The sequence below is a fragment of the Anomalospiza imberbis genome, chromosome 28 (genome assembly GCF_031753505.1).
Source record: "Anomalospiza imberbis isolate Cuckoo-Finch-1a 21T00152 chromosome 28, ASM3175350v1, whole genome shotgun sequence".
NCBI lineage: Eukaryota > Metazoa > Chordata > Aves > Passeriformes > Viduidae > Anomalospiza > Anomalospiza imberbis.
The window spans coordinates 4643719-4665148 of NC_089708.1; the positions used below are offsets into that span (position 1 = coordinate 4643719).

At 56.7% G+C, this 21430-nt stretch overlaps 3 protein-coding genes across 3 annotated transcripts in view; 1 reads left to right on the plus strand and 2 right to left on the minus strand.

Moving 5' to 3' along the window:
* Nucleotides 1-2384: 2384 nt before the first annotated feature.
* Nucleotides 2385-8647, minus strand: TMEM230 (transmembrane protein 230). Its single transcript, XM_068174387.1, has 4 exons — nt 8524-8647; nt 5221-5348; nt 4742-4864; nt 2385-2946 (listed from the first exon to the last, which is right to left on the minus strand). The coding sequence occupies exons 2-4, from the start codon at nt 5314-5316 to the stop codon at nt 2806-2808; spliced, it is 360 nt and encodes a 119-aa protein (XP_068030488.1). The 5' UTR covers nt 5317-5348; nt 8524-8647; the 3' UTR covers nt 2385-2805.
* A 1462-nt stretch (nt 8648-10109) lies between these two features.
* Nucleotides 10110-13473, minus strand: PCNA (proliferating cell nuclear antigen). Its single transcript, XM_068174378.1, has 6 exons — nt 13183-13473; nt 12245-12342; nt 11816-11883; nt 11088-11282; nt 10708-10831; nt 10110-10617 (listed from the first exon to the last, which is right to left on the minus strand). Exons 1-6 carry the CDS (start codon nt 13401-13403, stop codon nt 10535-10537), a joined length of 789 nt encoding a protein of 262 aa, XP_068030479.1. The 5' UTR covers nt 13404-13473; the 3' UTR covers nt 10110-10534.
* A 593-nt stretch (nt 13474-14066) lies between these two features.
* The window catches only part of CDS2 (CDP-diacylglycerol synthase 2), a 29958-nt gene continuing 22594 nt past the window's right edge, over nt 14067-21430 (plus strand). Inside the window, exon 1 of the mRNA XM_068174332.1 lies at nt 14067-14186. Within this exon, the coding sequence (XP_068030433.1) occupies nt 14124-14186 (63 nt within the window). The 5' untranslated portion in view covers nt 14067-14123. The remainder of the gene's footprint in view (nt 14187-21430) is intronic.

Consider the following 21430-nt stretch of genomic DNA (forward strand, 5'->3'; position numbering starts at 1 on the left):
AGGACTGCCCTGAGCTGGGAGAGGGAAACCAAAGGTGTCTGCAGTGGTTGGGAGGCCAGGGAGATCCAAGGGCTGGGTGATGTCCCCTGCCTGCTGAAGGGAGGTCCAAGGGCTGGGTGATGTCCCCTGCCTGCTGAAGGGAGGTCCAAGGGCTGGGTGATGTCCCCTGCCTGCTGAAGGGAGGTCCAAGGGCTGGGTGATGTCCCCTGCCTGCTGAAGGGAGATCCAAGGGCTGGGTGATGTCCCCTGCCTGCTGAAGGGAGATCCAAGGGCTGGGTGATGTCCCCTGCCTGCTGAAGGGAGGTCCAAGGGCTGGGTGATGTCCCCTGCCTGCTGAAGGGAGGTCCAAGGGCTGGGTGATGTCCCCTGCCTGCTGAAGGGAGGTCCAAGGGCTGGGTGATGTCGCCTGCCTGCTGAAGGGAGGTCCAAGGGCTGGGTGATGTCCCCTGCCTGCTGAAGGGAGATCCAAGGGCTGGGTGATGTCCCCTGCCTGCTGAAGGGAGGTCCAAGGGCTGGGTGATGTCCCCTGCCTGCTGAAGCGAGGTCCAAGGGCTGGGTGATGTCCCCTGCCTGCTGAAGGGAGGTCCAAGGGCTGGGTGATGTCCCCTGCCTGCTGAAGGGAGGTCCAAGGGCTGGGTGATGTCCCCTGCCTGCTGAAGGGATGCAGCTCCCAGGACAGCAATGGGGAGAGGCCACCAGGATCAGCCACGGAGGCCTGGAGGAGCTCTCAGGGCAGAGATCTTGAGAAGAGCAGGACAAACCCCCAAGGGAAGGGCCAATTCTTTCTTTTTTTCCCAACTAGATAAAACTCCCTATTTTATTAGATACAAAAAGAGAGGACTTTTTCATCTGGCCATCCCTCACACAGCCCTGCTTATTTATCCACTGTGCTGCCTGAGGACTTTGCCTCTGTCCAAGACAAGTGAATTCATTAATTCCTTTCCTCCAGGAACATCAGCGTGTTCTCAGAATCACAGCCACAGAATGCCCTAAGCTGGAAGGAACCCACAGGGATCATCCAAGTCCAGTTCCTTCTCCTGTCCCCATCATTTATCCCCTTCCCAAACTGCTTCATCTTCTCCCTCTCTCTCTCTCTTTGCTTTTTCCATCTAAACTTCCACTTCCTCTCCATAAACGCAGGTTCTTGTCCCCTAGGAGAGGCTGATTCATGGCTTGACGTCAGCAGCAGCTCTCCTGGCCAGAGCCAGCTGTAACTGACACATTCCAGCTGCTGCCAGCAGCACGTGTCCCTTGTCCCCCATCCCACCCCAGCTGGGGCTGGCAGCAGGGAGGGAACCTCCAGAGGTGGAAAAAGGGAGATCCTGAATTTAACAATTTAACCAGCTCTTCCTCAGAGTGCTGGGGTTCACACAGGGGAGTGGAGACAAGTGAGGGAGGAGAGGCAGGTTAAAAAAAAAGAGCTTGGGTTTAATCTGCAGCACTGAAGGAGGAAAAAAGGCAATTCCAGGAGTAGGTTCAGAGCAAGGTGTTTGTCCAGCCCTGATTGTGGACACCTCCGTGGGCCTGCTCTGCACTGTCAGTCACTCCTGCCCTCTCCTTCCAGAATGTTCCGCCCACCTGGGGCTCAGGTGGCAGCTGGGGAGTGCTTTGTGCAGACTGACACTGCTGGGGCTGTTCCAGAGCTGCTGCCTCCCTCACTCCGGCAGCACCTGCAGCTGGAGGCAACAGCAGCCGGAGCCCAGGAGAGTTTTTAGTGCACTCTGACACCTGTGAAGGCGGGAAGGACAAACTTGTGGTTACAGAGAATATAGAACTTTATTCATGTTAAATGCATCCACTTGCATCGCTGCTCGTTGTCCAGGACACTGAGAACCAGGAGACAGCCTGGTTTGACCTCACACAAGTGGAGCCATCGCTCTGTTTTCCCTGAATGACACATCAGCAAAGCTGGCAAAGCAATCCAGAGGGGGTTTGTTCAGCACAAACTGCACAGAGAACTTCTCTTCACAGGCCTGGACAGGTCTGCACAGCAAATTATCTGCACAAGGACAAAAAGACTCCAAAAGACAGACAGCTGGAGTTCAAATGTCTCCAATACCCACACCAGTCAAGCCCAAGATTTTTGGTATTTGGACACTTGAGTCTGGGTTCCAATCCTTCTCCCTGTACCCGTTTGGTTGTTTAAATAACCAGCAAACTCCAACACCAGTCCTTGTGAAGGGTAAGCAGGTTTTGCCAAAAGCAACAGTGGCACGGGGAAAGCTCACTTGGGAAGGAGGCGTTTGTGGGGAAATGAGCTTGGTCAGTGTGACAGGGAGCTGTGGAGCCAGTGCACTGTGTGGAAATCACTTCTGCAAGTGCTGCTTTCCCCCTCTCATCAGACTCTGTTTACTCCAGGACCAGTAGTTTGGAAACGTTTCTGATGGATGGAGAGCAAAAGGAGAATTTAATGATGGCCTGTCTGCAAAGGTAACCCAACAATAACCGCAATCTCATGGAAAGCTAAAATAAACTCTGGAAAACACAGAAAAAACAAGTATCTGCTGCTGAAACCAGCTCATCTATTTTTGGAAAATTGCAAGGATTGCCTCGCCCAGGAAGAGCTCCCCAGCGAGTGGAATTACGCAACCCCGGGAGGAAAAAAAAATCCCAAAAATCCCAAGTTCTTTGCAATTCCTTTTGGTCAATTCGGGCTGGAGCCCCCACCCCCAAACTGGAAAACCTGCAACACCTCAAGGCCAGGAAGCGGCGCCGCGCGAGGGACACGCATCGGCCGTGCCCTGCCAGCATCCAGGGGAACTACCAGCTCCGAGCAGCCTAATTAGAGCGGGATTAATTAGTGGTTCAGTCGTCGAAGTCGGGGATGTCGTCGTAGGAGTAGCCCCGGTAGCCCTTGGAGGCGTAGTAGGCGATGCGCAGGTGGTAGAAGCCCGGCAGGAACACCAGGATGCCGATGATCAGCACGGGGATAGCCCGGTCGGTCTCCTGCAGGGACACAGGGTGGCTCAGGGCTCAGCTTTGGTATTTTTCAGGTTCTGTGCTGTGTTAGTGTGCAGCTCTGAGCTGCACGTTAAGTGTTGTAAGCGCTCTTCACAGGGCAGGGAGACAAAACAATTCCTTCTGTAGCTGGGGACTAAGGACAACCACCCAAATCTCAGGCCCAAGAGCACAAACAACGTGGAATGAAGAGAGAAAAACAAGGAGGATGGGACTGCACAACCTAAAGCTGGAATTGGACAATTAACCCCAATATGCAAATGGAGCAGAACTTATAAAAGTGACAGACCCTGTGAGCGGTCGTGCATTTTGTGCCCATTTGGGTTCATCCTGGGCTCATTTTGTAACCATTTTGGTTCATCTTGGGTTCATTTTGTGACCATTTTGGGGTTCATTTTGGGGTTCATTTTGGGACCATTTGGGTCCATTTTGTGACCATTTTGGGTTCATCTTGGGTCCATTTTGTGACCATTTGGGTTCATCCTGGGTTCATTTTGTGCCCATTTGGGTTCATCTTGGGTTCATTTTGTGACCATTTGGGTTCATCCTGGGTTCATTTTGTGCCCATTTGGGTTCATCTTGGGTTCATTTTGTGACCATTTGGGTTCATCCTGGGCTCATTTTGGGACCATTTGGGTTCATCCTGGGTTCATTTTGGGACCATTTGGGTTCATCCTGGGTGCAGCCCTGCTGGGCACTTGTGCTGCCCAAGGTGGATCCATTGAGGAGATCCTTTGAATAAATCCCTGCTTTATTCTGTGACTCTTGCTCTAGCTCAGCCTTCCCAAGGCATCACAGTGACACCTGTGTGAGGGGCTCTCCTCCCTCGCACACCCTGCCTGGTCTAGGGGAAGGTTGCCCTGCCCAAGGCAGGTGAGATGTGAAGGAATTCTCAGAATGAGGTGATCTGTAAGGTTCTTTGAACCCAAACCATCCCGTGGTTCTGTGATCCATCCCCAAGGCCTGGCAAGCTGAGAAATAAAAACCCATCTTCCACCAGAATCTCTCAGCTGTCGTCAGGCTGAGCCTTTAATCCTGTCCTGGCCTCTCCTCCTTGCTGCAGGAACCCTCAAGGGACTCCATCCTTCACCAGGGACCCCTTGGATGTGCAGCCAGGGCTGGGAGCTGCGAGCGTGGCCGAGCACGAGCCCAGGGATCTGTGCCTGGAGTGCTGCTGATAGCCCCAGAGGCTGCTGCTGCTGCCAGAGATAAGGCAGAGCTGCCAACCCCCCTGAGCCCGCAGCACAGGGAGCAGCACCCAGAACTGCAGGAGCAGATCCCCTTCCCATGGATCACCCACAGCCAGATGGGGAAGCGTTGCCCCACACGAGGTCTGGCAGCTCCTCCCTGTCCCTGCACGGGCTGAGATCTCTCCAGGACAGGGATGTGACCTCCCCAGGGACACTTGGGGATGCCCAGCCCAGCCAGGCTGTGGTGGGAGTCAATGCCCTGCTCACTTCCTGTGGCTCTGAAGTTCTCCACTGAACACGATCACAGGATCCTTGAGGCTGGAGAAGACCTTCAAGGTCATCAAGTCCAGCCATGACCCAGCACCACCCCAGGGTCACCACTGACCCGTGTCCTGGAGTGCCACATCCTCGTGTTCTGAACACTCCCACTGCAGCTGTGCCAGGCCTTTCTCACCCTTTCCACATCAAACCTTTCCTAATTGTGAATTTAAACCTCCCGTGGTGCGACTTGAGGCCGTTTGCTGTCCCCTGATGGGCAGTGAGGGCTCAGGGCAGCTCTGAGGACAGTGCCAGCAGTGTCGTGAAGCACTCACCCCTTTGCTGATGTACCCTGCCAGCAGCAGGGCTCCGATGATGATGAGGAAGGTCCCGATCATGAAGAGCACCACAGCCAGTGCGATGGCCTTGTAGGGGATTTTGGGTGGGCTCTTCTTGAACTGGATGGAAAAACCCAAATATTGAGCAGCTGAACTCGGCACAGCTCCCCTCCCACGGCAGCAGAGATGGGACCCCACAGCTGGCACAGGACAAAATTCTGCTCCAGAACTGCCCTCCAGGAGGAATTCTGCCCATGGAGACCCTGCTGAGCCAGCCCCTACTCCCAGCCTTGTTCCCAGGAAGGCTCTTTGGGATTTCCAGAGGGGAAGGGCCGAGGTTTTGGCTCCCTCCAAGCTTTGCCCCTCTCTGAGCTGCAGCTGCTCCACCAGAGATGCACGAGAAGCAGCTGCCTGTGCAAGGCCAAGCTGTGGCTGCCCAACCTCGTGGTTTCACAGCTTCCTCCCCCAGTTTTTACCTGCAGGTCAATGTATCCATCGTCGGTGCTGGAGAGCTTGGAATATTTCACTTTGCTACTGGGGATCCCAGCAGAGAGATTGGTCCTCGACGGCATCGTGCCAGGGGGGCCTGGGCATCAGCTACAGCCTGGGAACCAGGGGCAGGAGCAACAGCAGGAGAGAAAACTGAGTGCTGGGGGTCTGAGAGACACACAATTGAAGTTTCTGAAGAGAAACTCCCCTGCCAAGGCTGTGCCACCCAAAACCAGCTCTCTTCCCCTTGGTAAATTAAAGCTTTTCCCACAGAGGATCTAAGCATTTCATTTGAAGGCTGAAATACAAAATAGATACTGCTGCGACAATGTCTGGAATCAAGGTAGAGCCTGTGCTTCAAACCAGATGCAAATTTGAAAATTCCCGGGCAGGACCCAGCGTATCAGCCAGCTCTCACTCCACCAGGAGCTCCCACTGCCAGAACACAGATGTCCAAGCTCTGGCTGTTTCTGAACAGGACACCAGCAAATAAACCCAAACCGGAGCTGAACAAAGCAGCTTTTCAACCACCAGGAGATTTTGCAAGAGAGCAATTTTGGGAAAGGGAAAAAAAAAAACAAAAACAAACAAACAAAAGACCAACACCAACCACTGGAAACTGGGACGAAATGGAGGTGTCCTGGGGACAGCAGGAGTGACTCAGAGGGAGCAGGACAAGGGGACAGAGTGAGAGTGGTGAGGTCACCAAAGCCCAGGCGTGCAGAGCAGGCTCCCAGTGCCAGGGGGACACCCTGGGGACAGGGACCAGAGCCAGCTGCTGTCCCTCAGAGCTGCCCAGGGATCCATCCTGCCAAGCTCCCCCTGCCTCTCTCCCAGCAGGACACGGATGCCCAGGGGACAGGCAGGGAAGGGCTCCCCACACCTCCCAAAGCCTCAATAGAGCTTTTATTTTCTGGGAAAGTCTGGAACCAAGGGAACAAAAGCAGATATTCCAGCGGTGCCAACAGGAAGGGATACAAACTCTGTTTCCACAACACTCTTTAGCATCAGAGGTGATGCATCCACTCAAAATATTGAGTCTCCACTTCAACTGAAGCCCTTTGTCACTAATTGCTGGCACATTCCCCACCCAGCTTCACTCCTCCTGCTGTAAAATTGACTTTTATAAAATCCCCTCTGATCTGAACCTCCCACCACTGAACCTTTGGTTTGAACTTTGAGCTTTTGTTTTAGTGGCCAAAGCCAGACACGGGCAAAACCTTTTCAGCCCCGTGGATAATGGAAACACCTGCACGGTGGCATTTCCTGCTCCCCACACATCCTTATTGACCCAAGCACCCCCAGGCTCTCCCACATGCCCGAGGGTAGATGTGCAGGAGGGGAAAAAGCCAGAATAAGCCATGCTTTCTGAAAGGTGCCAGATTTCCCAACTCTGCCCCATTTTGCTCTCTTTTCTTACCCACTGCCCCGTTATTTACCAGGCTGTTCAGTGGCTTCTCCTGAATTATTCCCATTTTACACTTGCACAAGCTGTCTTGTCCTCCCCATTGCCTCACTTACCAACAAGAAAGAGGCTGTGGAGGACAAATGCGTACAAAATATAAATATAAAAATAATCTCTCTGATCTCAAGTTTAAGGGCCAGGTTTCACCCCACTGAGCTTCACACCAAGTGAGCACCACAATGGTTCAAGAGCAGGAACAGCACAGTGCTGTGCTGTTTGGTAGCCACGTAAATAATCGGGGCCTGAGCAGCTCGGCCAAAACAATTCATGCTGAAATTCCGAATTTCTAACATGGCAGCTGTGCTTTAAACCCCGTGGAGGTGCCGGGGCAGCGCCGGGAAACCCAAACTCGGCGGCTCCGTCCGGAATCCTGAATCCCCTCGAGCACAGCCCCGCATTTCCCCCACGGCAAACCAGCACGGGTGGGGATGTGGCTTTGGGACAGAGGGGACACCCGGAATGGGGGGGTCCCAGCCTCGTGCTGCTCCCAAACCCACCTCAAATCCACCCAAACTGCCCCAAATCCACGCAGAACACTCCAAATACACCCAAATGCACCCAAACCCACTCCAAACCTACCCAAACCCCTCTAAATCCACCCAAAACGCCCCAACTCCGCCCTGAACACACCAAATCCACCCCGAATCCACCTGAACGCACCCAAACCACCCCAAATCCACCTGAACCCACCCAAAGCACTCAAACCAGCCCACTTCCCTTGAACCCACCCAAACCCACCCTGAACCACCCCAAACCCACCCACACCGCCCTAAATCCACCCAAACCCACCTGAACCCACCCAAACTCCATCCCAAACCCACCCCAAATTCACTCCGAATCCACCTGAACCCACCCAAACTCCAACCCAAACCCACCAAATCTATTCCGAATCCACCTGAACCCCCCCAAATTCACCCCGAACCCCCCAAATCTATTCCGAATCCACCTGAACCCCCCCAAACCCACCCCGAACCCCCCAAATCTATTCCGAATCCACCTGAACCCCCCCAAACCCACCCCGAACCCTCCAAATCTATTCCGAATCCACCCAGAACCCCCCAAATCTATTCCGAATCCACCTGAACCCCCCAAACCCACCCCGAACCTTCCAAATCTATTCCGAATCCACCTGAACCCCCCCAAACTCACCCAGAACCCCCCAAATCTATTCCGAATCCACCCCGAACCTTCCAAATCTATTCCGAATCCACCTGAACCCCCCCAAACTCACCCAGAACCCCCCCAAATCTATTCCGAATCCACCTGAACCCCCCCAAACTCACCCAGAACCCCCCAAATCTATTCCGAATCCACCCAGAACCCCCCAAATCTATTCCGAATCCACCTGAACCCCCCCAAACTCACCCAGAACCCCCCAAATCTATTCCGAATCCACCCCGAACCTTCCAAATCTATTCCGAATCCACCTGAACCCCCCCAAACTCACCCAGAACCCCCCAAATCTATTCCGAATCCACCCGAACCTTCCAAATCTATTCCGAATCCACCTGAACCCCCCCAAACTCACCCCGAACCTTCCAAATCTATTCCGAATCCACCTGAACCCCCCCAAACTCACCCCGAACCTTCCAAATCTATTCCGAATCCACCTGAACCCCCCCAAACTCACCCAGAACCCCCCAAATCTATTCCGAATCCACCCGAACCTTCCAAATCTATTCCGAATCCACCTGAACCCCCCCAAACTCACCCCGAACCCCCCAAATCCATTCCGAATCCACCCGAACCTCCCCCAAACCCGCCCGAACCCGATCCCAGCCCACCGCAAGCCCAGCCGAAGCCGCGGCCCGGCCAGCCCCGGTACCTGCCGCCCGCCCGCTCCATCCCGGCCCCGGGAAGTCGATCCCGGTGACGCCGCTTCCCTTCCAGGTCACGGCGGGGCCGGGCCAGCCTCCTCTGCCCCGGCACCGCCCCGGGACGGGAAAGAGCCCCCAGGTTAGGGGAGCTGGAGGTCAGGAGTTGCTAAAAAACTTTCGGGTGAAAGGTGTTCCTTGCCAGATGTTTTCCTGAAGGTGCTGGAGGATAAGTGGGTCAGGAGCTGGAGACACCAGGCAGCTCAACAAAGGAGGCAGCTGAAGCGCAGGAGCAGGAAATCAGTGTCTAAACCCAAAATCCTGGAATGGTTTGGGTTGGGAGGGGCCTTAAATCTCCCGCAGCGCCACCCCTGCCGTGGGCAGGGACACCTCCCATTGTCCCAGGGTGTCACGTCCTGGCCGGCCCGGGACACTGCCGGGGATGCCCAGCGTGCGGCTCCCTGCAGGAGCCCTGGGCCGGGCAGGGCTGTCCCCGGGGCAGTGCTGTCCCTAGGGCATGGTTATCCCCAGTGCCGGGCAGGGCTATCCCCAGTGCCGGGCAGGGCTGTCCCCGGGGCAGTGCTGTCCCTAGGGCATGGTTATCCCCAGTGCCGGGCAGTGCTGTCCCTAGGGCATGGTTATCCCCAGTGCCGGGCAGGGCTGTCCCCAGGGCCGGGCAGGGCTGTCCCCAGGGCCGGGCAGGGCTGTCCCCGGGGCAGGGCAGTGCTATCCCCTAGGGCATGGTTATCCCCAGGGCCTGGGCAGTGCTGTGCCCAGGGCAGGGCTGTGCCCAGGGCAGGGCTGTTCCCTGGGCCAGGGCAGTGCTGTCCCCAGGGCAGTGCTGTGCCCAGGGCAGGGCTGTGCCCAGGGCCAGGGCAGTGCTGTGCCCAGGGCAGGGCTGTTCCCAGGGCATGGTTATCCCCAGGGCCAGGGCAGTGCTGTGCCCAGGGCAGGGCTGTTCCCAGGGCCAGGGCTGTCCCTAGGGCATGGTTATCCCCAGGGCCAGGGCAGGGCTGTCCCCAGGGCCGGGCTGTCCCCAGGGCATGGTTATCCCCAGGGCCAGGGCAGTGCTGTGCCCAGGGCAGGGCTGTCCCTAGGGCATGGTTATCCCCAGGGCATGGTTATCCCCAGGGCCAGGGCAGTGCTGTCCCCAGGGCAATGCTGTCCCCAGGGCATGGTTATCCCCAGGGCCAGGGCAGTGCTGTGCCCAAGGCCGGGCAGGGATTGTCCCTCCCAGGCAGCAGCGGGGTTCGCTCGTGGCCGGCACTGCCACCTGGTGACATCCTCTGTCACCCACCAGGGACAGCTTTTCAGGCGGTTTGTCCCCAGGATTCTCCTGTCTTACCGAGTACAGCCTCCCAAAAAACTGTACTGAAAACCGGGCAGGCGTTTAGGTTGGAAACGCCTTTACAGGATCGTGAATTCCACCAGCACGGTCACCACGAAGCCCTGTCCCCAAGTGCCACATCCAGGGAACAGACTGGCACCTCTTCCACACCTCTGAGTGACCAGAGCTGGAACTCTGGGCCCTGACAAGGGAGTCAGTGTACCGCTTCAAAAGCAGCGATTCACCCACCCGCATTCAAACATGACAAACTCCAGGAAATCATATTCTTTATTTCCATTTTCTGAGTTTCAGTCAGAATATCGGCTTTAAAAATAAATGAAGTAAGGTCACATAAACTGGTGGGATAATAAAACAGCAACCCTAAGCTACAGCTCCACAGGGGAAACTCCAGGATACATATCTTGACCCATTAAATATTGCCCCTCTTCTCCAAGAGCAGCTGCAAGGAGTAAGAAATTTCACCTTCAACAGCATCCAAGAGATTGTTGGGAGTAGAGGAACAGACTAGAAAAACTCAGCTTTCCTATTTCCAATGACACCAGGGTAGCAAAACAGCGAGTTGAAAAATATTTACAAAGATATCTACAAGACACAGCTACAGTGCTCCCAGGATGCTCCAAGGCTCTGGAACTGCTGCCTCCAGCCAGGAGCAGATCCCCCCAGTCCTGCTGCAGTTAAGAGCCCTCCTGCTGGTCCTCGATCTTCGGGGCCAGGTAGTACTTCAGGTGTCCCATGTCAGCGATCTTGTACTCCACAACTGGGGGAGAGAACGAAGAAAGGCAGTTCAGAGGGTTCTACGTGACACCCAGCCTCAAGCTGCAGCTCTGCTCAGAGGCCTGGCACTCACCCAGAGGAACATCTGCAGACATGCTGAGTGTGACCGTGGGGGACAGGGGGGTGGCTTTGGTGAAGAAGTTCAGGTACCTCAGGGCGAAGGTCAGCTGCACCGGCTCGTTCATCTCTATTGTAACCTGGGCAAGCAGGAGAGGATTCCAGAGCCCTGGCACGGCTCAGGCCACGGCTGCTCCCAGCCTGCCCAGCACTGCTGCAGCTCCCCGGGTAAGGCTAACGCTGGAGGGACTCGGGGACTCCATGGCCCCGTCCCTGCTCACTGCAGTGACCTCTAGCAAGGCCCTTTCCAACCCAAACCCTTCCCAGCTCCAGGATCCCGCAGGGGGCAGAGAACCAGCTCTGCAGGTGAGCCCAGAGCCCTGCATGTCCACTCACAGCCTCCTCCTCCTTGTCCACGTTGCTGGTCTGGGACAGTTTGATGTTGCCGTTGCCCAGCTCGCCGTTGGCCGAGAACTTGACGCCGTCCTTGGCGCAGGAGATGACCACGGCGTCGCCGATGTGGCTCAGGTCCCGGCAGATGCGCGCGAACTCGGCCGAGGGCATCTTCACCACGCAGCTGTACTCCTGCTCCTGGGGGCACAGGGACAGCCTGCCAGGGCTGGGCACTCCCAGGGACACCCACAGAGACAGCCTGCCAGGGCTGGGGCACCCATGGTGACACCCTGCCAGCCCCAGGGACACCCACAGTGACACCCTGCCAGGGCTGGGGCACTCACAGCGACATCCTGCCAGGGCTGGGCACTCCCAGGGACACCCACAGTGACACCCTGCCAGGGCTGGGCACTCCCAGGGACACCCAGAGCGACACCCTGCCAGGGCTAGGGCACCCATGGTGACACCCTTGGGCACTCACGGTGACACCCTGCCAGGGCTGGGGCACCCATGGTGACACCCTGCCAGCCCCAGGGCACTCCCAGGGACAGCCTGCCAGGGCTGGGGCACTCACAGCGACACCCTGCCAGGGCTGGGCACTCCCAGGGACACCCAGAGTGACACCCTGCCAGCCCCAGGCCTGTCCAGCGCTCCAAAGGCCGCTGCGTTACGGGATCTGATGTGAACCCAGTTCCACACCAGTGCCACCAGTCACCCGAGCTGTTACTTACTGGGATTCCCAGCTGCTCCACATCGAGATCCATCAGCTTCATCTCGTAATCAGAAACTTTTTCCTGGTCTGGGGAATCAAAGCAGGGTTACAGCAAACAGCAGAGTGATAGTGACAAACATCAACTGGACTGCTGCCACCCGCCCCAATAATGACAGTAAGATTTCCCTTTGCTTCCTTAGGGCTGGAGTGGCCCAGCAGCCTGTTGCAGGCTGTAAGGGTACAGCCAAAAACATTTCTGTGCAGCCTGAAACATTCTTCCTCTTACAAAGAAAATATTTACCGACTTGATCAAGTTTCAATCTCCAGACTGTTCCAAGAATCAGGTGTCCCCTCCCAGTGCCATTTCCCTCCCTCCTGCAGCCCTGTGGTTTATGAAGCTGCCTGGACACATCCCAGTGACAAAGGGCTCCCCAAACCCCACACTCACTGGGTGCCTCGAACACCAGCGCCAAGGTGTCGGCGTTGTCCTCGGCCCGCAGGGTGATGATGTCCTCGTTCCCTGCACATTTCAGGATTTTGGACATGCTGCAGGGGAGAAAGGCAGGTGAGAGCTCCTCACGGGGCAGGGCAGGAGGGGATGTGATATCACAGTTATCAGGCTCTCCTTCTAACACTCTTGGGAGACTCCCCAGCCTCCCTGGCCAATCTCTTCCAGCGCTTGGTCACCCACAAAGTTCTTCCACAACCACGGGGTGGAACTTCCCGTGCACCAGCTCCTGCCTGCGCCTCTTGTCCCATGGCTGGGCAGATCCTGGATCCATCCTCTGCCCCCTCCCATGGATATTTACACACAGGGATGATTTCCCTCTCCCAGCAGTCTCTTCCCGAGGCTCCAGGAGATGCTCCAGGCCCCTCATCTTCGTCCCCCTCCACGGGAGCTCCGCGTCTCTCCTCTCGTGAGGAGCCCAGAGCTGGGCACAGCCCTCCAGAAGCGCCTCACAGGGCTGGCCAGCGGGGCAGGCAGGACCACCACCTCCCGGGCCCGCCGGCAGTGCTGGTCCTGCCGCTGCCCAGGGTTCTGCAGGGCCTTTCCAGAAGGCGGCGGGGCTCTCAGGCCGCCGCTCGTTCCGCACCCCGGGCCCATGGCGGCGGCCCCCGCCAGCGCTGCCTTTTCCCGCCACTCGGCGCCGGCAGTGACGTCACGGCCGCGACGCGCCCCGAAAAACGGCGCGAGAGCCGTGAGGGGAATGGAGGGGGGAGAGAAGGGCTGAGCGCGCCCCCGGCACCCCGCACGCCTCCAGGGCTCCCCCAGATCTCCCCTCACAGCCCCTTCCCCCGCAGCCCCCGCTGCCCTGAGCGCCACAGCCCCCGGGCCTGCTCGGCCGCGCCGTGGCAGCGCCCCAAGAGAGCCCGCCGCCGGCTGACCTGGACAGGTTGACGCCCATGGCGATGTTGCGGTCGCAGCGGTACGTGTCGAAGCCCTCGGATCGCAGCGTGAGCTGCACCAGCGAGACGTGCGAGGAGTCCATGCTCTGCAGGCTGATGCCGCCCGAGCCCAGGTCCCAGCAGGCCTCGGTGATGAGGTCCTTGAGGGCCTCCAGCACTCGCTTGAGCACCGAGCCCTGCACCAGCCGCGCCTCGAACATCTTGGCAGTGTTTTACCACAGCACCAGCGGGAGCGGCGCGGACGGAGCCGGAGGCGGAACAACTGAAAGTCAGCCGAGGCGGCCCGCCAAGCCCCTTTTATGCACTCCGCCGCCCCGCCCCCCGCCGCCCAGCAGCCAATCACCAGCGCCGTTCTCCTCCTTCAGCCCAACCCCCTCCGAGCTCACATACAGGTCCCCGCCGCACTCCGGCCAATCCCAGCGCCGCTCCTCCCCTTAGTCCCGCCCCTTCGTGCGGCGGGAGCCAATCACCGCGCGGGTTACACGGGCCCCACGTCTCGCCTCGTTGCGCAGCGATGGCGGCAGGGCCCGGTCGCTGCAGGGCCGCCGGTGCCGCACAGGGGGCCTGGCCGTACGGACGGCTCGGTGCGCGCCTCTCCTCAGGCGCCTCAGCGAAAACCAGCCATAGCACAAACCCGTCTGTCCCCTAAGACAAACCCCTCACGCTTCTCCCTCCGCCCGGGACCTTCCCGCGCCACACATCATGGCGCCCCCCACCATCCGGGTACGCCTGGGCGCGGCCATGCCTCTCCCCTCAAGCCCCGCCCCCTCGCCTTCCCACGCCTCCCATTGGCCGGCGCCGCATCTGGGCACGCCTCGCCCCCGCGCAGGCCCCGCCCCCTCCACCCTATTGGTCGGCGGCTGTTTTGCCGGAGCGGTGTCGCCCCCTGGCGGCGGCGGCGCGGCGGGCGCGGGTCCGGCATGAGCGAGGCGCGGCTGAGGGCCGGGCGCGGCCCCGGCGGGGCCCGGGAGCCCCAGGACAAGGTGCGGAGCGGCCCCGGGGGGCACCGGGGGAACCGGGAGGCGGGGAGCACCGGGGGGGCGCGGGGCCTGAGCGCCGCGGGGTCCCGCCGGCCCGCGGCGAGGCCGCGCTGCGGCCCCCGGGCTGCCCCGCGCTCGGTTCGTCGGCCCCGGCGGAGCAGATCCCGCCGCAGGGGCTGTTCGGAGCAGCGGCCCCGGGGCCAGGAGGTCTGGGCGTGGAGAGCGTTTGCGGGATGGCTCAGGTGGGGTCACGGACCTTCCCTGCGGGGACAGCGCGGGGCCCGCCAGGCCAGCGGCAGGGAACGGCGAGGGCTCCGAGCCTGCCCTGGGAGCCCTGGATCATCCCTGAGGAATGGCAGGGGGCTCCGAGCCTGTCCTGGGAGCCCTGGATCATCCCTGAGGAATGACAGGGGGCTCCGAGCCTGCCCTGGGACCCCTGGATCATCCCTGAGGAATGGCAGGGGGCTCCAAACCTGCCCTGGGAGCCCTGGATCATCCCCAGGGAGAGATGGGGGCTCCAAACCTGCCCTGGGACCCCTGGATCATCCCTGAGGAATGGCAGGGGGCTCCAAACCTGCCCTGGGACCCCTGGATCATCCCTGAGGAATGGCAGGGGGCTCCGAGCCTGCCCTGGGAGCCCTGGATCATCCCCAGGGAGAGATGGGGGCTCCAAACCTGCCCTGGGACCCCTGGATCATCCCCAGGGAGAGATGGGGGCTCCGAGCCTGCCCTGGGACCCCATAAATCATCCCTGAGGAATGACAGGGGGCTCCGAGCCTGCCCTGGGACCCCTGGATCATCCCTGAGGAATGGCAGGGGGGTCCAAACCTGCCCTGGGACCCCTGGATCATCCCTGAGGAATGGCAGGGGGCTCCGAGCCTGCCCTGGGAGCCCTGGATCATCCCCAGGGAGAGATGGGGGCTCCAAACCTGCCCTGGGACCCCTGGATCATCCCCAGGGAGAGATGGGGGCTCCGAGCCTGCCCTGGGACCCCATAAATCATCCCTGAGGAATGACAGGGGGCTCCGAGCCTGCCCTGGGACCCCTGGATCATCCCCAGGGAGTGATGGGGGCTCCAAACCTGCCCTGGGACCCCCTGGATCATCCCTGAGGAATGACAGGGGGCTCCAAACCTGCCCTGGGACCCCCTGGATCATCCCTAAGGAATGACAGGATGGTCCAAACTCACTCTGGGAACCCCTAAATCATCCCCAGGGAATGATGGGGGGATTACAAACCTTTAGAAAACCTTAGGGAAGGGTTTGGGACCTCCTAAATCATCCCTAAGGAATGTTGGTGGAGGGGTCCAAACTTTCCCTTGAGGAAGGGTTTGGGACCTCCTAAATGATCCCCAGGGAAGGAGCCGGGGGTTCCAAACCCCTCAGGTTCCCTTCAGGAAGGGTTTGGGACCTGCTCAGCCATCCCCGGGGTTTAGCGAGGGCTGGCACTGCCTTTCTCCAAAGGGAAAAGTTTCCTTTTCAGGGCAGGAGAAGCACAGGGAGCAAACCTGCCTCTGTTTCCCTGTGCCATCCCTGCTGTCCCAGCCCCGAGCCCGCCCGGATGCTCAGGGTTTGCTCCGTGAGTCCTTTGTCACCCTTTGTCACCCTTTGTCACCTCTGCTGCTGCACCTCCCCAAAGAGGAGGGGACCAGGAGGGGCAAACAGCCAGGGAGAAGTTTGCAAATGACGTTTGCAGGGTGACAGGGAGCAGGAGCTGCAGGGAGCAGCAGTTCCTGCTCTGCTGGGGTTTGATGCACTCACCTCGGGCTGGTCCCTCAGCCCCCAGCAGCAGCAAATTGATGTTTCCTCCATTAGTGCACGGAGGGTGCAGCTCAGAGCAGCATCAAATCATCAGGCAGAGCTCTCCTGCAATTTTAATGCAATTGAAATGCGATTTTAATGCGATTTTAGTGCAATTTTAATGCGATTTCAGTGTGATTTTAATGCCAGTTCAACGCCTGCTGGAGGCTGTGCGGGCAGCTTTGGGGGAGCTTGGTGGTGCTGATGTGCTCAGGGAGGGATCTGGGACAGAAGTGCTGGGAGTGGCTCACCCTGGAGGCTGTGCCTCCCTCTCTGGAGCTCTCTGGCACTGGGCAAGGAGCTCCAGGATGGCTCCAGCTGTGCAGAGGGTGAGACCTTGAGCTGTGCTCACCTCTGCAGCAGAAAACCTTCTGGGAGTTTTATATCCCATTTTTATGTGCTGGCAGTTGGAGGAGTGGAGGGCTGCTGCGCAACAAACCGGCTGGGCCAAGCTGGGATTGGCTTTAGCTGCCCCTAAAGGAGGTCAGAGGACAATCCTGTGCCCTAAAGGAGGTCAGAGGACAATCCTGTGCCCTAAAGGAGGTCAGAGGACAATCCTGTGGCCCTAAAGGAGGTCAGAGGACAATCCTGTGCCCTAAAGGAGGTCAGAGGACAATCCTGTGCCCTAAAGGAGGTCAGAGGACAATCCTGTGCCCTAAAGGAGGTCAGAGGACAATCCTGTGCCCTAAAGGAGGTCAGAGGACAATCCTGTGCCCTAAAGGAGGTCACAGGACAATCCTGTGCCCCAAAGGAGGTCAGAGGACAATCCTGTGCCCTAAAGGAGGTCAGAGGACAATCCTGTGGCCCTAAAGGAGGTCAGAGGACAATCCTGTGCCCCAAAGGAGGTTACAGGACAATCCTGTGCCCTAAAGGAGGTCAGAGGACAATCCTGTGCCCTAAAGGAGGTCAGAGGACAATCCTGTGCCCCTAAAGGAGGTCAGAGGACAATCCTGTGCCCCAAAGGAGGTCAGAGGACAATCCTGTGCCCTAAAGGAGGTCACAGGACAATCCTGTGCCCTAAAGGAGGTCAGAGGACAATCCTGTGCCCCTAAAGGAGGTCAGAGGACAATCCTGTGCCCTAAAGGAGGTCAGAGGAAAATCCTGTGCCCCTAAAGGAGGTCACAGGACAATCCTGTGCCCTAAAGAAGGTCACAGGACAATCCTGTGCCCTAAAGGAGGTCAGAGGACAATCCTGTGCCCTAAAGGAGGTCACAGGACAATCCTGTGCCCTAAAGGAGGTCAGAGGACAATCCTGTGCCCCTAAAGGAGGTCAGAGGACAATCCTGTGGCCCTAAAGGAGGTCAGAGGACAATCCTGTGCCCTAAAGGAGGTCAGAGGACAATCCTGTGCCCTAAAGGAGGTCAGAGGACAATCCTGTGCCCCTAAAGGAGGTCAGAGGACAATCCTGTGCCCTAAAGAAGGTTACAGGACAATCCTGTGCCCTAAAGGAGGTCAGAGGACAATCCTGTGCCCTAAAGGAGGTCAGAGGACAATCCTGTGCCCTAAAGGAGGTCAGAGGACAATCCTGTGCCCTAAAGGAGGTCAGAGGACAATCCTGTGCCCCTAAAGAAGGTTACAGGACAATCCTGTGCCCTAAAGGAGGTCACAGGACAATCCTATGCCCTAAAGGAGGTCAGAGGACAATCCTGTGCCCTAAAGGAGGTCAGAGGACAATCCTGTTATCTCCACGCCGTGTCTTCACGTGCAGCGAGCCTTCTGAAGGACTCCTGTGACATTTCCTTCCAGCTGCTGACCTGGAGTGTCCTTACTGGAGAGAGGCAGCGTTCCTCTTGTGCTGCTCCTCGTCACAGAGCTCAAAGGGAATCGCAGGAGGGGAGGAAGAAAAAGGCAGTGAAGTGTTCCCAGGCAGCGAGGAACAGCTCCTCCGAGGTGCTGAATGTGGTGTTCCATCACAGAAGCAGCAGGGACTTTCCCCAAATTGCCAGATGCAGCTGCAGGGAGGTTCCCAGGGGGCTGATCCTCGGTGGAAGCCTCGGTGTGCTGCTTTCCCTGCTCAGTGGCAGGGCTGGATTCCCTGCCCTGGATTCCCTGCTGCCGTCGTGTTCTTCGTGCTGGAGGAGCCTGGGAGCAGCAGAGCCGCTGGTGTGTGGCATTCCTGGTGCTCTGGGCTCTGTGCAGGTGCTGCTCGGGGAGGGGACATTGCCACTCCTGCTGTGTCACACTCGGAGCCCTGCCAAGGGGAGTCATCCAGCATGTTTGATGTGACAGGAGCCCTGGAGGCTTCTGGAAAGAGCTCTGTGCTGGCAGAAATGCCTTTTCAACGGGATGTAAACATCAGGACCGTGGCGGTTTGGGCTCGTTGCCACTTTTCTGTTTTGGCAAAGCACAGGGAGAGGCTGGTTTCACTTTGTGCTGCTCTGCCCCTTGCTCGGTGTGCCAGCCCTGGTGTGTCCCCCGGGCTGCCTCAGGAGATCCTGGCTTTAAAAATGAGAGCCTCTACTGGAGAACATGGGGGTTTTCATTACTGGGTTAAAGAGGGGAGAGGAATGGGGCAGTTCCTGAATGTAAATTAGGAATTAGAGCCCTTTCTGGAAAACATTGGGGTTTTCATTACTGGGTTAAAGATGGGAGAGGAATGGGGCAGTTCCTGAATGTAAATTAGGAATTAGAGCCTCTTCTGGAAAACATGGGGGTTTTCATTACTGGGTTAAAGAGGGGAGAGGAATGGGGCAGTTCCCTGGATGTAAATTAGGAATTAGAGCCTCTTCTGGAAAACATGGGGGTTTTCATTACTGGGTTAAAGAGGGGAGAGGAATGGGGCAGTTCCCTGGATGTAAATTAGGAATTAGAGCCCCTTCTGGAAAACATTGGGGTTTTCATTACTGGGTTAAAGAGGGGAGAGGAATGGGGCAGTTCCCTGGATGTAAATTAGGAATTAGAGCCTCTTCTGGAAAACATTGGGGTTTTCATTACTGGGTTAAAGAGGGGAGAGGAATGGGGCAGTTCCCTGGATGTAAATTAGGAATTAGAGCCTCTTCTGGAAAACATGGGGGTTTTCATTACTGGGTTAAAGAGGGGAGAGGAATGGGGCAGTTCCCTGGATGTAAATTAGGAATTAGAGCCCCTTCTGGAAAATGTTGTAATGATGTTTTCATTACTGGGGCTGAAGAGGGAAGAGGAATGGGGCAGTTCCTGAATGTAAATTAGGAATTAGAGCCCTTTCTGGAAAACATTGGGGTTTTCATTACTGGGTTAAAGATGGGAGAGGAATGGGGCAGTTCCCTGGATGTAAATTAGGAATTAGAGCCCCTTCTGGAAAACATTGGGGTTTTCATTACTGGGGCTAAAGAGGGGAGAGGAATGGGGCAGTTCCCTGGATGTAAATTAGGAATTAGAGCCTCTTCTGGAAAACATGGGGGTTTTCATTACTGGGGCTAAAGAGGGGAGAGGAATGGGGCAGTTCCCTGGATGTAAATTAGGAATTAGAGCCTCTTCTGGAGAACATGGGGGTTTTCATTACTGGGTTAAAGAGGGGAGAGGAATGGGGCAGTTCCCTGGATGTAAATTAGGAATTAGAGCCCCTTCTGGAAAACATTGGGGTTTTCATTACTGGGTTAAAGAGGGGAGAGGAATGGGGCAGTTCCCTGGATGTAAATTAGGAATTAGAGCCTCTTCTGGAAAACATTGGGGTTTTCATTACTGGGTTAAAGAGGGGAGAGGAATGGGGCAGTTCCCTGGATGTAAATTAGGAATTAGAGCCTCTTCTGGAAAACATGGGGGTTTTCATTACTGGGTTAAAGAGGGGAGAGGAATGGGGCAGTTCCCTGGATGTAAATTAGGAATTAGAGCCCCTTCTGGAAAATGTTGTAATGATGTTTTCATTACTGGGGCTGAAGAGGGAAGAGGAATGGGGCAGTTCCTGAATGTAAATTAGGAATTAGAGCCCTTTCTGGAAAACATTGGGGTTTTCATTACTGGGTTAAAGATGGGAGAGGAATGGGGCAGTTCCCTGGATGTAAATTAGGAATTAGAGCCCCTTCTGGAAAACATTGAGGTTTTCATTACTGGGGCTAAAGAGGGGAGAGGAATGGGGCAGTTCCCTGGATGTAAATTAGGAATTAAAGCCCTTTGTAGAAAACATTGAGGTTTTCATTACTGAGGCTGCTAGGTTTGTATTAATTAGATAAATTGTATTTGCTTTGATCCTGCAGGGGTGAGAGCAGAGGTGCAGTTGGCCCCTTCTGTTCCAGCTGTCAGCTCTGTTGCCTGAAAAAGCAACTCCATTTCCCTTTTCAGCATTTATTTTATAACATTTTCCGCCACAGCTTTTTGTTGAAATCTGGCAGGAAGTCTAAATAAAACAGTGCCCAGCTCCAAGGAAAGCACCTAAATAATGGCATTTCTGGAGCTAATTTAATCTGCCAGCCTTGGGTACTTAACTGGGTGTCTGTGTTGGGCAGAAGATTTTTTGGCAGGGAGAGAGCAGGCTCGTTTCTATGGCAACTGAGATCCTGTTGTGGATATTTGTGTGAAAAACCCGATGAGAAAACCATCTCAGATTGAGCAGAAATTTCTCACCAGCCTCTTGAAGGAGTGCAGTTGTGTAAAGGAAGCTCAAACAAACTCAATTTTCTGGGTATCCTTCCTTCAGGGTGGTGAAATATCTGTTGGCAGGCGTTGCTCAGAGCTGTTGGTTTCATGGACAGGAAAAGTGAGCAGGTGTCTGGATTTTCCCAGCTCTGGTTCAGCAGCCAGGAGGGGCAGCCCTCGCAGAGATTTGGGGTTGGACTCTTTCTCTCCTCACCATGACTCGTGCAGGAATCAAGGAGATGGGATAAATTCCCATCTAGGTTTTATTCCTGCATCCCGTTTTCCCATTATTCTGTGAGAAGCCTTCAATCCTGAGTTGATAAATGGAAGGAGGAGCCCTGGGCTCGCCTGCAGGGTTGGAGAAAACCAACAAAATAATCCCAAATTGGTTAAAGCCCCCCTGGCTGTGAGGGCAGTGCCCTGGGATGGTGACCCTGGAGGGGAGGTGTCCCCAGGGCAGTGCCACAGCTGGGTGGCATCACCCCGGGGTGCATCAGCTCAGGCTCAAACCCCTTATTTAGCACCCACTCAGCTGCTTCAGCTGATGATTTGTAGGCTGATGGGGGCAATTTGCATAAAAGGTATAAAAATAGTGCCAATTAGCCAGTCCTAGCCTGTATGTGGCACAAGGTCCTATAAAATCTCAGGGATTCAAGGGGATCTGGGGAGGGAGAAGAGCTCATTCCCAGTTCAGGGGGATCTGAGCAGGAATCAGGATGTGACAGGGATCAGGATGTGACAGGGATCAGGCTTTGGGGAGGGATCAGGCTTTGGGGAGGGATCAGGCTTTGGAGGGGATCAGGATGTGACAGAGATCAGGATGGGTGGGGATCAGGATGTGACAGGGATCAGGATGGGTGGGGATCAGGATGTGACAGGGATCAGGATGTGACAGGG